This window comes from Aulonocara stuartgranti, assembly GCF_965226115.1.
Source record: "Aulonocara stuartgranti genome assembly, chromosome: 12".
Taxonomy (NCBI): domain Eukaryota; kingdom Metazoa; phylum Chordata; class Actinopteri; order Cichliformes; family Cichlidae; genus Aulonocara; species Aulonocara stuartgranti.
In genome coordinates this window covers 17,250,720-17,263,289 of record NC_138948.1, presented here as the reverse complement: position 1 = coordinate 17,263,289, position 12,570 = coordinate 17,250,720, and the positions used below count along the sequence as shown (strand labels likewise).

At 40.7% G+C, this 12,570-nt stretch overlaps 1 protein-coding gene across 6 annotated transcripts in view; it reads right to left on the bottom strand.

The window, feature by feature from the left end:
* The window catches only part of nipbla (NIPBL cohesin loading factor a), a 28,254-nt gene extending 17,443 nt beyond the window's left edge, over window positions 1-10,811 (bottom strand). For 2 of the 6 annotated variants that reach the window (XM_082553630.1, XM_082553633.1), the window contains exons 1-12: window positions 10,401-10,811; window positions 8,819-8,887; window positions 6,006-6,155; window positions 5,571-5,736; window positions 4,921-5,021; window positions 4,680-4,785; window positions 4,353-4,516; window positions 2,661-2,809; window positions 2,378-2,468; window positions 1,940-2,161; window positions 1,540-1,788; window positions 686-1,413 (exon numbers count right to left, since the gene is read on the bottom strand). In XM_082553630.1, the coding sequence (XP_082409756.1) occupies window positions 686-1,413; window positions 1,540-1,788; window positions 1,940-2,161; window positions 2,378-2,468; window positions 2,661-2,809; window positions 4,353-4,516; window positions 4,680-4,785; window positions 4,921-5,021; window positions 5,571-5,736; window positions 6,006-6,069 (2,040 nt within the window). In that variant the 5' untranslated portion in view covers window positions 6,070-6,155; window positions 8,819-8,887; window positions 10,401-10,811. Of the gene's footprint in view, window positions 1-685; window positions 1,414-1,539; window positions 1,789-1,939; window positions 2,162-2,377; window positions 2,469-2,660; window positions 2,810-4,352; window positions 4,517-4,679; window positions 4,786-4,920; window positions 5,022-5,570; window positions 5,737-6,005; window positions 6,156-8,818; window positions 8,888-10,152; window positions 10,180-10,400 lie in introns of those variants that run through there. The other 4 variants (XM_082553634.1, XM_082553635.1, XM_082553631.1 and 1 more) reach the window with 3 other exon arrangements.
* Between the last annotated feature and the right edge of the window lie 1,759 nt (window positions 10,812-12,570).

Below are 12,570 nucleotides of genomic sequence, written 5' to 3'. Positions count from 1 at the left end.
AGACATGCTCTGTCAATTACCAGCTAAATCATTGCTAAGTACTACTAAGAACTTCCAGATGTCTATTCACTACAGAACCACTGGTGTTGTCCAGCTCTACCTCCAAGTCTAGCCTCGCCTCTATCCTAACCACAGAGAGCTCTTGAACTTCAACCATTTGAACTTCTAATCTGAAGAGAGTGCATATATAGTTTGATTATGTCTGGATAATTTAAGCATAGAAATTGAAGCATTTTGTGCCCTTTTTCTTTGGCATCGCCAGTCAAGATGGACAGGAAAGTCAGGCCTAGTACATAACCAAACAGAGGACTAGCCAGGAAGGACAAAACCTTTGGCAGAGGGGTCACACTCAACCAGGTGAAGTGCTTACAGAAATGATTTACTTGCATGCAGTCCCCCCACAAAAAAACAGCAGTGGAAGATTTCTTTAAATGTGCTTGCTTTCATTCATACAAGATAAACAAAATAATTACCTCTACTTTTTCTACTCTAAAAGACAGTTAAGTGTGGTTAATGTGTTAAAGAAAATTAAAGACCAACACCGAGAATAAAAAAAGGCTGACAAATGGGAAACTAAAACCAAAAGAGTGTATAATGGTATGATTTGGTTTTGTGAGATTGCAGGCAGTGACAGCTGAATGATTGGTAGGTGGGTAGATATTTGTTTTGGATCAGCCCAGATCACCTTAGGGATCTGGAAGTTCTTCAGTGCGCCACTATGCCCTCCCAGAAGCTGAGCAGGGAAAGAATCTGGAAGTTTAGCACCAGAAGCTGACGAGGGGAGTTTGGAACCATCTTGTCTACTGCTGCTCCGACCAGGGTCTCCAGTGGAGGAAGCCCTGAAGCCAGACCTATCTCGATCGCTTCGGGAGCGAGAATCAGGGGACCGCCTGTCTCGGCCAGTCTCACTCCGATGCCTCCTATCCCTGTCAGACTCACGGTCCCTGTTTGACGACTTGGGCAATTCTCCACGTCTGTCTGAGGACTTCTCATCATGTCTGTGCTTTGAGGATTCCCGACCTTCTCTCCTGCTGTCATGCTTATCGACCCTGTTCTTGATGACTTCCGGTCGTCCATCTGGTTTCAATCGCAAAACTGTGTCAGAACCCTCCACAGCAGCTGGCCCACTAGCTGGTTCTTCAGGCCAGCGTTGGGCCTCAAGGGCAGGGACAGGGGCAGCCAGACAGGGGTCGAGCTGACCGTCAGCTCGGCCTGCCTGCTGGAGGTCGATGCTCACCATGAGGGGAGGGCGGCTGGCACCGTTCCCAGCTGCAGTGGCCTCTTGCGGAGTCAGTTTGCCAGCATTGCCCCCTCCTGTTGATCCGCTGCCCGGGGCACCTGTGGGCCCACCTGGTCCCCCTGCACCTGGTTCCAGGGGAAAGGAGTCCTGCTTTCTCTTCTTCAGTGGCTTGTCTGTAAAGAGAGAGACAAGTAATTAAAATTAAATACTATGACAAGATGCTATAATTCAAAGCAAAACATTTTTTAGCTGTAGAGTTATATGTAAATGTTAATTCTATGTGAACTTCTCTTACACACCTTTATCTTGCACCTCCTTGGAGCACTTCTCACTAGCAGCCTCTCGTTCTATCCTTTCAATTTCAGCAAGTGCATCCAGCTCTGCCTCATCATAAGGGGAACTGGGAGGCTGAAGTCCACTGGCACCACCTACTTGCTGCTGATGTTGCAGCCGCGCTCCCAGATTTTGCTGGAGAACAGGAACCTGCTGAAAGCCCAGTTCTGCCTCCATATTGTCTGAGTTCTGATCCATGCCTGGCATAACATCACCTGAGATATTAACAGAAACACTTTACATGGTTGGATTTAAAAGGGGTGGTGGTAGTCCTGTTGATCTAAAATGATGCATCACGATGTACCTCATCAGCATTTCTAGTAGATCAAATAGCTATGAAACTGATGGAGAAAAACAACATCTCACCTGGGGGATCCGACTCATTTGACTTGACCCTGGACAGCTTGAGGGTGAGCTTTGTTGAGTCCTTGTTTGGAGAGCTAACAATGTCGTACATATCTTTCTCCTCTTTTACTATTGGGACTTTCTTTCTTTGCTGTAGCTGCTGTTTCTGGTCAGGTACTCCTTCCCTTGGTGAGGGTGCATACGGGGGTGGTGACTGGAGAATCAGTGGGGGACGAGAACCCGCTGTGAAGAAGGAAGAACACAAGGAAGAGGAGATAAGAGTAGTGAAAAAGTGACATTCTTCAGAAAACATTAAACTACACAAATACAGACATCTCTCTCTGATGAGGGATAACAGCCGCAGTGTTTCAGAGTATGTAGCAGCTTCTCCCATAATGAAGAAAAGGTAAGCAAAGTGTATGCACTGTAGTGCCTCCTTTCCACTTCGAGTGTCCTTACGTTTGGGCGTTCCTTCACTGCTAGCTGGCGAGCAGCCTGACTGTGGAGACCTCAGAGGAAAAGATGGATTTCTCATGGCAGAATCACCCTCCTCCAAAAGAGAGACAATACAAACAAGTTAGCATGTAACACCTTTACACTCAACTTTCAACATTTCTCTCAATTATATCAACACAGCTACTGTTAAGACCTAAATAAATTGTACCAGATAAATATATTCAGGGTTTTATTGTGGTATGTAGTAAATACACATTCATCTATTTAAAAACGGTGTCAGTTGTACCTCATTTCCCAGTCGATGTACAATGTTCAGGTAATCTTCAGTACCATGTCTGTCTGAGTGGTGGTTGGCAGCATTAGGGATCTGCCCTGTTACTTTGCCCTCATGGATGTTTCTTATCCCACCTGGAACCATGGGACTGGCCACAGACACTAGCAGAAAAAAGACATTATTTTATTATTATCCACTAGTAGGGAAATACAAACATTGCTGATTAAAACAAAATAAATACAATTCTTTTGAAGTGGAGGTGTACCCAAAAATTGCTGATAAAATAAGTAAGTATGCATATGACCAGTGATTTTTTTTTAAATGCTTCGAAGTTCCTCAAAGAGATTTCATCAGGCAAAAAATAAGTGAATCAATAATTTCAACCATCAGGACCATATAGAAAGGCAATCAGAAGTTAGGTTTCATATACAAATAATGAGCTACAAGATTAAACCTGCTGACATGTAAATAACTCGTGATTTTGTTACAATTGAACGGAGAAACTGGAGTTCTGACTTCGAGTGCCCCCTTTTGTAATAGCACTCCCCAACAACTTCCTCCCCAGGGAAGACAATGTATCCACCACACCATAAATACTGTTCAAGTATGGAACAAGAAGGTGAATAAAAGCCCAAGCCATCAAGGTTATTATACCTTACTAAAACTAATCTAAAAACTAACAATAGATATGAAGAAAGATTTGAGTTAACTAAAAATAAAAAACACATATTAGAAAAAATTGGAGAAGCTAGCCTTAATTTTAATCAAACTTAAAAACAAAACAAAAAAAACTACATTTCAACTTGCCTGATGAGGCTGTGCTGTTTGGTGAAACCGCTTTCAAAAGGTTTTTCCTGACATATGCCTTTCATACAGTTATAATCAAAACGACTAAAACTAGCACAGAAACCAATAAACTAAACATTTTAAAACAATAAAAACTAAACAACAAATATTTTTGGAAACCAACTGAAACTACGCTAAATTGTGAAAAATGTCAAGATAAAAAAAAAACAACAAAAAAAAAAATTATAATAACTCTCCAAGGCATAAACGAAGAATGTAATCTCGATGCACCAAAACACAGCTGATCCACAGTCTCCACCCCACAAACCACAGACCAAATGTGTCAAACACTAGGACACCCAGAGGTCCAGTGTTCATGCCCAGATGTGTCAGAGCTATTTCAGAACAAGAGAGAACAACACAAAATATGCACAGTTTAAAATGTGTACCTAATCAGTGTATAGTCAACCTGTTTGTGTATAAGCGCAAATATAATATTTGAGAATCGAACAACACTGTTAACACACACACACACACGCACACACACACACACACACACACACACACACGTAGAATTAACAGAAAAAGGTCATGTTTGTGTACACCAGCAATGGCCTTGTAAATACAAAACATAAATATTTCCACAAATTATATTTAATTATAGGAGCCACAATTATCTGATGTGAGAACTTCAGTGTACATTCGATTTATGTATGAAGAATATGAATTCAGTCAAACCCCTGCTTATTATTCAATCCAAAGGGAACAGAGTTTCCAGAAGCCAAAGCTACGGATATGGCTGACAAAATCAAACAAAGACGCCATCAGACTTAGTCGCAAGTTTAACATTAGAAAAAAAATTAATGATGAGTTCTGAGTCTCCATGCATGCGCATTAACATTAAACACAGGTTCTCACCTTGTTGAATCTGTTGGTGTTGGTTATAGCTGGGTGGTTGTTGGTGGGGATACTGCTGTATGTAACCTGTGGCAGGGCTCTGAGGAGTGTATGGGCTGGGTACTGGACTGTTCTGTTGGCCCATGTACCGGCTACTGGAACCCGTCGGAGGTGTCACAAACCGGCTAGAATAGAGAAAATGTAAGGACAGAAAATAAGAAGAAGCACACTGCATAAACAAAAAAACCCCAAACATTTATTTAAATTCAAACATGATGTATTTGTATTGTGCTTTAATTAACATTTAAAATTTAAAGTTGGAATAAACCAGATTCTTGTCAATCTTACCTTGGTGGATTGGGAGAAATCGCAGCTGGCTGGAAGTTTGCAGACTGGGCAGGGCTATGCATGGAATTCATCTTAAAAGGTTGTACCATTGGCTGCTGCATGACATCTGTTTAGAAACAAAATTGAGAATTGAAATGAATAACCTTTATAGAAAAAAAAACCCAAAACACAAAGCTTGATTTTTTTGTTTTTATATTAGTAACATAACGACTTAATGTGCAACAAGTAATTGCGCCCATACTTTTCTCCCTGAAGATGCCAGGGTTCCTGGCCAGCATGGTCTGCAGCAACAGTGGTGCATCTCCCTCTGGTTCATCGCTACCCAGGTTGTCCTTCAGCTCTCTGAAAACACACAAAACGAGTTCACATCAAAACAATGAGGCAGATTAGAAAAGTGTCAGATTTAATGTCAAAAGCAGAAAGAAAATGCTGAATACATTTTAAGCAGTAAACAGAAATTTGACTATATGGCCAATTCGGAATCAGCAAATAAGATAACATGAACATCTTTGAACTGGATTGGAAACTGGAGCACCTGGAGAGAACACAAATAGTTTTCTCTTCAGTACACGGGTTTTTGGCTTTTTATGTGTAGTATTTGCACCTAGAAAAGTTTCCCGCAGTGGAAGCATTAACATTCATGGTAGTCTTTCATCTCTCAGATTCATTAAAAATTAATCTTTTGTGTTTTAATTAGTTAAAGAATTAAGCAATGCAAAGCATCTCTTCTGCTTTAAATCAGCTTTAAAGCCAAGTTATCCTGACGTCTGAGCTTTAACAGCCAAAACATTTCCATGAAAACATGTTGGGGTTTTTGTTTGTTTTTTTAGTTGGCCTTTTGTCTTTGTTCATCCAGACAGCATATTGTCTTACAGACACTTATATACTCACATGTGCTCTGTGGAGACCTGGTTCAGACCATGGGCTAGCTGGGAGGCCAGATTCTCATCCCGGCAGCCCAGTAGGCATGTGACTTCCTCCGCAATCCTCCCATTGTATAGGAGGCTTTTAGTGGTGGTGGCAGGTAGAGGAGAAGGGAGGGGCAGCTGGTTCAACACTAATACAAGAAGAGAGTGTTTTCAGCAAATATACATTTTAGGAGTTAAAATGTGAGCAATACAGGACATAAGGTCTCAGAAAAGTTTAGAGACGCAGAAGTAAATGGGGGGAAAAACAAAAACAAAACAAAAAAAATGTGCATGTAATCACTATTGCACATTTACATCTGTTCAGACCGAATGTTGCAGTTTAGGACTTAACACTGGGAGAGAAGACATAACAGAACTGTGAAAACTTGTGTTTGTAACATAACTATGTGACACTCACAGTCTGTGAGGCTAGCGATCCCAGCAAGAGTGGTGATGGGAACATGAGGCATATCCCCATTCATGCTGAAGGTGAGGGTGGGGGAGTGTGTTGATACACAGGTAGATCAGGGGGTCGATGGACGACACCCGTCCTCACATCTCCTGGCACCTAGCAGAGACAGGGAGGTCGGTAAGAGAAAGACAAAAGCAGCTTTAGTGATGGACAAGAAAAGAGAGAAAGAACTGCTGCAGTACAGAATTACAAAATGAGTTAATGGTCATAAAAATGTATACAAAGAAATTATTTAACACAAAAATGCTATAATTAGTCATATTATTTAAATATAAAAATAGACCCAAATATTTGTTGTGTTTTTTTCTGTCTGCCTTTATGCTGACATTGCGTTTCATGTGGCAATGGTGTGCGCTGTAATAAATGTCCTGCTAGAGCGTGTCAATCAAAATAAAATGCTGTGTTCTTCATTGGTTATTCAATTATGATCTTACGTTTTTCACAGCATTTAGTAATGCCATGCAGCTAGTACAAGCGCAGGTTAGTTGTGTCACTGAAGAAATGCCCCACAGATACAAAAGCACCGAGAACTGAATCCTGAGGAATGTACCACAAGGCGTGATTAATGGTTACTGAGGCATGTTGTGTGTGTGGCAAGTTTTCAATGTCACAAGGGTGGCTTTCTTTCAATCTGGCCTCATAATCTCTCATTTTTATATTCAAAGTTTCTGAGTAAAATTGGTTGCAACATGTGCAACCCTTTCGCTGACAGATATTCTCAACTGAGGGAAGACAGCGCGTTATATATGCAAAACCAATGAGCCGTAATGCCATCGTACAAAGCCAAGCAGGTACAGTAGCACGAACTGTACGCATCACAAACCGACAAGCATACAGTCTGTGATGTAAAAACATTTTTAGTACTCAATTTCACTCCACTATTGTTTATTACACAGATGATTCAAAACAAAAACTTAATTGCTAAGTCAATTAACTAAAGTGCTTTCCACACTGCCCTGTGCTTTAACATGAGACAGTCTGGGACCTAAATGCACTTCCTGGGAATCATGTTAAATATATCACTTTTTTAAGGTTAAGAGCTCTAATGTAAAGTGTTCACTTCAGAAAAAAAAAACAAGCTCCGAGTGTGCATTGAGTGGTAAAATAAGCACATACAAGTGAATATTCTTCTCTTGTCTTAATTGCAGACACGTTGCAGTTTGTTTGCAATTCGTGATTATTCTTCATAATGTGTATCAGTATATTCTCTTTATGAAAACATGTGCAAAGTCAGATTTTTCTTTGTGAAAAAAAGCCTGATTTAACAAAAGTTTTTTTCATAAAGTTGCCAGAGACTTTTGGGATATCCATAATTTTAGTTTTGTGTCTGAGTGTGTACTTGCTTTGTCGTATAGCCCTCAGGTCACAAAGTTACACATCAACACAACTAATTGTTACATGACATACATGTCACACTAAAAATACACTACAAATTTTTCCTGAATCCCCACATAATACTAAGTAATACTACTGAGTTATCTGGTTAGGCAATAGTACTTTCTGAGTGCTATTCAATAGTCAGCTGTTTGTACATTTGTGGGTGCTACCAGCAGCTCCCGTCTCCCAAGTATCACAGAAAGTGAAGCTGGATTTCCAACAGAAATGTTGTTAAACCCAGAACTGCTGCAGGTTACTAGGGCATTATCCACCTGCACCACCGCATACTGTGTGTGTGTGTCAAACAGCTGTGTGACAAAGGCCTAGGTGTAGCTCTCACCGCTTCAGACTTTACACACACACACTGCTGTCAGTGCAAGGTGAAAAAGAAAAAACGAGAGAGAGAGGGAGAGAACGTATAAAATGATTGAGCCTACTGTAACTGCAACAGATATTAGCACCTGAACATTAACTGTGTTACATTTTAACACCTGCCAGGTTCTGTCCTCCTTTTTGTTTTACTTTAACTTTTTTCTTGCTATATTAACTTTTTCCAGCCTATTATTACAGGTAAATAATGGTTAATGTAATTTCAAATCTTAACAGTTGTAGCTGTGTTAAAAAAACAACAACACTTAAGAGGCAGGGAGTAATGCGAACACACTGCAAATGATTCCCAACTGTAAATATGCAATCCATGCTTCTAAATGACACAGAGCAATATTTTCTGTAAAAAGTATTTGGCAGAGCACTTGGCTATGGGTCCTTAACCCCACTTTGAGAACCACTGATTTATGTGACATTGTATTTTATTCACACCTCTCCTAAGAGCAGAAATGCAAAATATACACAAACAAATATTGAGGAAGGGGTGTAAATGCAATAGGACAACATCAACAAAACTTTAAAAGCTTGCCTTACTCAGCTAAATGAAAGGACTAAGACTGACACGGGATGACTGCCCCTCAGCACACGTTTTTAAATATTATACAGCCTCAAGATAATGCATTTCCATAAATGAGCCACAACCATTTCTAATACCAAAAGCACTGTTAATCTGAATAGGGATTCATCTTGTGTTACTACAATTTAACTACATTGCCTGATACCTAAACATCACTCATTTCAAACCATACAGCTCGCTGTGAGAAACCTTGAAAACCTGTGGCCCTTTTTTTGGATTGAAATCCCTTTGCTTGTTAGATCCTTAACCTCTGACAAATGTGTGTGTGGGGCACACAAGCAAAGAAAAAATGCAGCCGAAACCTCTTGACAAGCTACTTTGCACTTTACACTATTTTTAAAATCAAGACAGGAAATAACAACAATGTCAATATAAAGGGTAAGTAGTTTAAGCTTTTGCAAATATAAATTAATGATACCTTTTTGACGAACTCTGTGCAGTCTCCTGTGGACTCACTGACATTTCAGATAAAAAAAAGTCCTTCAATCTGCCGAAAAAGAAAACAGCTTTGCATCAGACTCTGTAATCTAAACCTACATTTTACTCTTAGTTGTAAAGACTTCAAAAGAAGTTCTGCTTACAGCTAGCCAATGGAGCTAAACCAAAACAGTAAAATAATGCCAGTGCCTGCATTATTGTTTTGCTATGAACATCTCGTTAACACTACATTATCCGTAAAATTGAATGAAAAGTGTGTGGCACTGGCTTCTAAGAGAGAGCAACAAGTTTTGATCGACTTCCGCACATCACTAAAGCCATGCAAATATGTAAACAACATACTGCAACGCGACATGAACTGAAAGCATGCGATCCCTAATAGGCAAAACTTATCGTGCGCGGCAAAACTGTTGCAGGGTACCGACAGACGGACACTGTAAACAGTGCATTAGCACGCGGCAACTTTAGCATGCTCAGTGGTAGAGTGGTTTCCCTATGCATGCAGGGGCTTGGCTGACAGCTGTGAGACTGACAGGCAGGAGGCAGCACAAAGGAACAGATGCACTGTGATGGTGGCGGTAGTAGTGGGGGCTGCATCCTCCAGAAGCCGCCAGCCCCCGTGCACATTCTGCACACTGGCTAATTCGAGAAAGCCAACGAAACTGTACTGGCTCTGGTCAAGGGGGAAAATATCTGACAACATGCATACCTAACTCAAACAGTAAAGCAAGGAAGAGCAGGGGCAGAGTATGTTTCTGCGCGAACCATAGTCAAAATATTTCACAGCAGGTTCGCCACCAAAACCACTACTAGCCCTGCCAAAGGCTCCAATAACCCGAAACACAGGCTAAGATGTCAAACAGCATTAATAATAACAGCAAAAAAGTTAGCTCCCGTGCAGTTAATATTACCATCAATTTCAATGTTTATCTTAGCATAACTGCAAGCGGCAGCTCGCTACTTGCGAACAAAACCTCTCCAACCTTTGCACTGCCAAGAAGTTGACTGTCTGGATCGTTCGAGCTAAGCGTGAAGCTAGTGTTACCACTGAGTATAGCAGCTAAGATGAGTAACGCTAGCTGCCCAACATTCACTAACAACAATAGTCGTGTTTTAATAGCTAGCCAGTTGTGCTAACTAGCTGTAAATGTTGTCAGTTAGCTCCTAATGCTGCTGCTCGTTCAAATAAACGGAAGGCAATGCAAATAATACAAGGAAGCGTTACTAGGGGTTTATGAATTTTTAGCAAATTTCCATTTTGTTCGGGGAGGAAACGGCGCATTTGTAAATAGATGTAAAGAAAACGGCACAGACTCCTAATTCCGTGGCAACGGCCCAATCCTCGGGCTCGACAAATGACATCCAGTCGAGGCCGTGCGCCTCGGCACAGCAAAAACACACCTAAGCTAGCCTGGCTGGCTAGTTCGCTAGCTTCCGTTACCTCCCGGTCAACGATTAACGACGCCGTAGGTGGTCTCGCGGCAGAACATTTATCAACGTTATTGATAATAGTCGGAATTTTAAAAGTTGGATTAAAGATACAGATGTGTGATTATATTTACCTTCGGATGTTGCGTTCAAAGGGAGGGGAATGTTTTAGCTTGGTTTGTGTCCGTATCTCTAGCTCCCCCTTTCTTCTCTCTCGCAGCTCCTCCAGAAGGAACTCTAGTGGCTTGCCAACTAGCCGATGAGCTAGCCTGCTAGCTATCAACAATAATCCGGGTCGGGCTGATTCGTTCTTCTTCCGTCACTCAAGGGTGAATATTTCAGCGTACAATCATGGGGAAACATTCGTTCTTCGGAGTTTCAGTCGGTCTGCGCCGACATAATCAATGAATGCAGCCAATTTCGACAGTAAATGAGAAATATGACGATTGTTGCGATCATCAAGAGGCTCTCCTCTCGTAGAACAAAATGCCGACCGGAAGTTCTGCCGTCTGACTGACCAAAGATCTCAGGAGTGACTCCCTCCATCGGCGCCAAACAAAATGCCATGCGACATTTCGTGTTTTTGCCCCTAGGGAGCGCTGTAAGACAAGTTTCTTTTCAGTGGCCTGTTTACTTTACAGTCAATTATAAATTTTGGATTTGGTAAATATACTACAGACACCCATATGAACAAATTATTAATATATTTTTTGAAAAATAAACAGCCAATGAAATTACCACAAATATATCAGTATAACCCCCCGCTCCCCCATACATGTAGCTTATGTAGATGCATTTAAAAATATACACAGTGCACCGGTCTGTAATAATTTCAGTTGGTTGTATTAAAAGTGTTAAAGTCAAAGCAGGAATACTTTACTGGAATCAGAATACCAGATTAATAAGTGATGTAAAACTACTCGTGAAGCATACCTCTTTCAGAGTGTTAACATATTATTTCATTGTTACTACATTAACATTAACTTTACTTTAGCGGCTATGAAATTTAACGGGCCTTTTTTTTTGCGTCGCTTCCCTTTTCATACATGTGGGGTTTTGTTTTGTTTTTCTTTTTGTTTGTTTGTGTGTCTGTTGAGTTACATTAGGATGAGAAGCATGTTAACTGATTTACAAAAATCTGTTTAACCTGCTCAGCACAGTCTTGTCCAGGATAACTGAACATATATTTATGCACAGCTCTCATTAGCTCCCTCCACAGCATTTCAAATGGGCTGATGTATGGTCATTGACTGTGCCAACACCTTGATTGACTCTTTTGCTATACAGAGTTCATTATCACTTAACAACTGTAAGGTGCCAATGTCCAGTGGCTGCAAAACAAGCTCAAATAACCAGCTCTCCACCTCCATGCTTGACAGTTGGTATGAGTTGTGTGTGTTCATAGGCTGTGTTTGGTTTTCTCCAAACATGTGAACTGTGTACTATGGCCAAACATCTCCACTTTGATCTCATCTGTACAAAGGACATTCCAGAGGTTTTATGGTTTATTCAGATGCAACCTTAGATGTGCTGCCACTTTCTTTTTAGAGAGAAGAGGCTTTCTCCTGTCAAACCTACCAAATGAGTCATACGTGGTCAATCTTTTTCAAAATGTGCTGTCATGAACTTGAACATGCTAACTGAGACCTGCGGAGTCTGAAATGTACGTTTGTTGTTGTTGTTGTTTTTGTTTTGTTGCCGTTTCACTGAGCACTGTACAGTCCCACGTGATGTGAATTTGGTTGGATGTCCACTCTTTAGAACATTTACACCTGTCTTTTTCACTTGTGAATAATCTTTTTTACTGTAGAAGAAGGGACATTTTTGGAAAATGACCTTAAGACTCTTCCTAGAGTGATGGGCAGCTGCAATTTCTACTCGAAGATCATTGCTGATGGCTTTCTTCTTGGGCACTGTGTAAACACACCTGAATGCTTCAGACCAGCAAACTGCCAAAACCTGCTGTTATAGGGGTCCTCACACTTGCTGATGACAGATTATTCAAGTTCATTCGATTAGCAGCTCCTTGCTGCTACTTACCCTAATAATTCCTTTTTTATACTCCATTTCTGCCTTTTGACCAAATCTTTTTCTTACATAAATAATGACACTATCTGATATGCCATGTTTAGTAATTCATCTGAACTTTTATTTGCCTTATTTTAAGACCTGCCCAGGATTAAATGTTTTATTTTAATTTATGTAATGTATAAAGAACTGAATCAAGGTCTGCTTTCTTCCTCCTATAACCTTGAATGAATGCATTCCTGACAGTATGTTCACAACTGCTAAAAGTGGATTTCA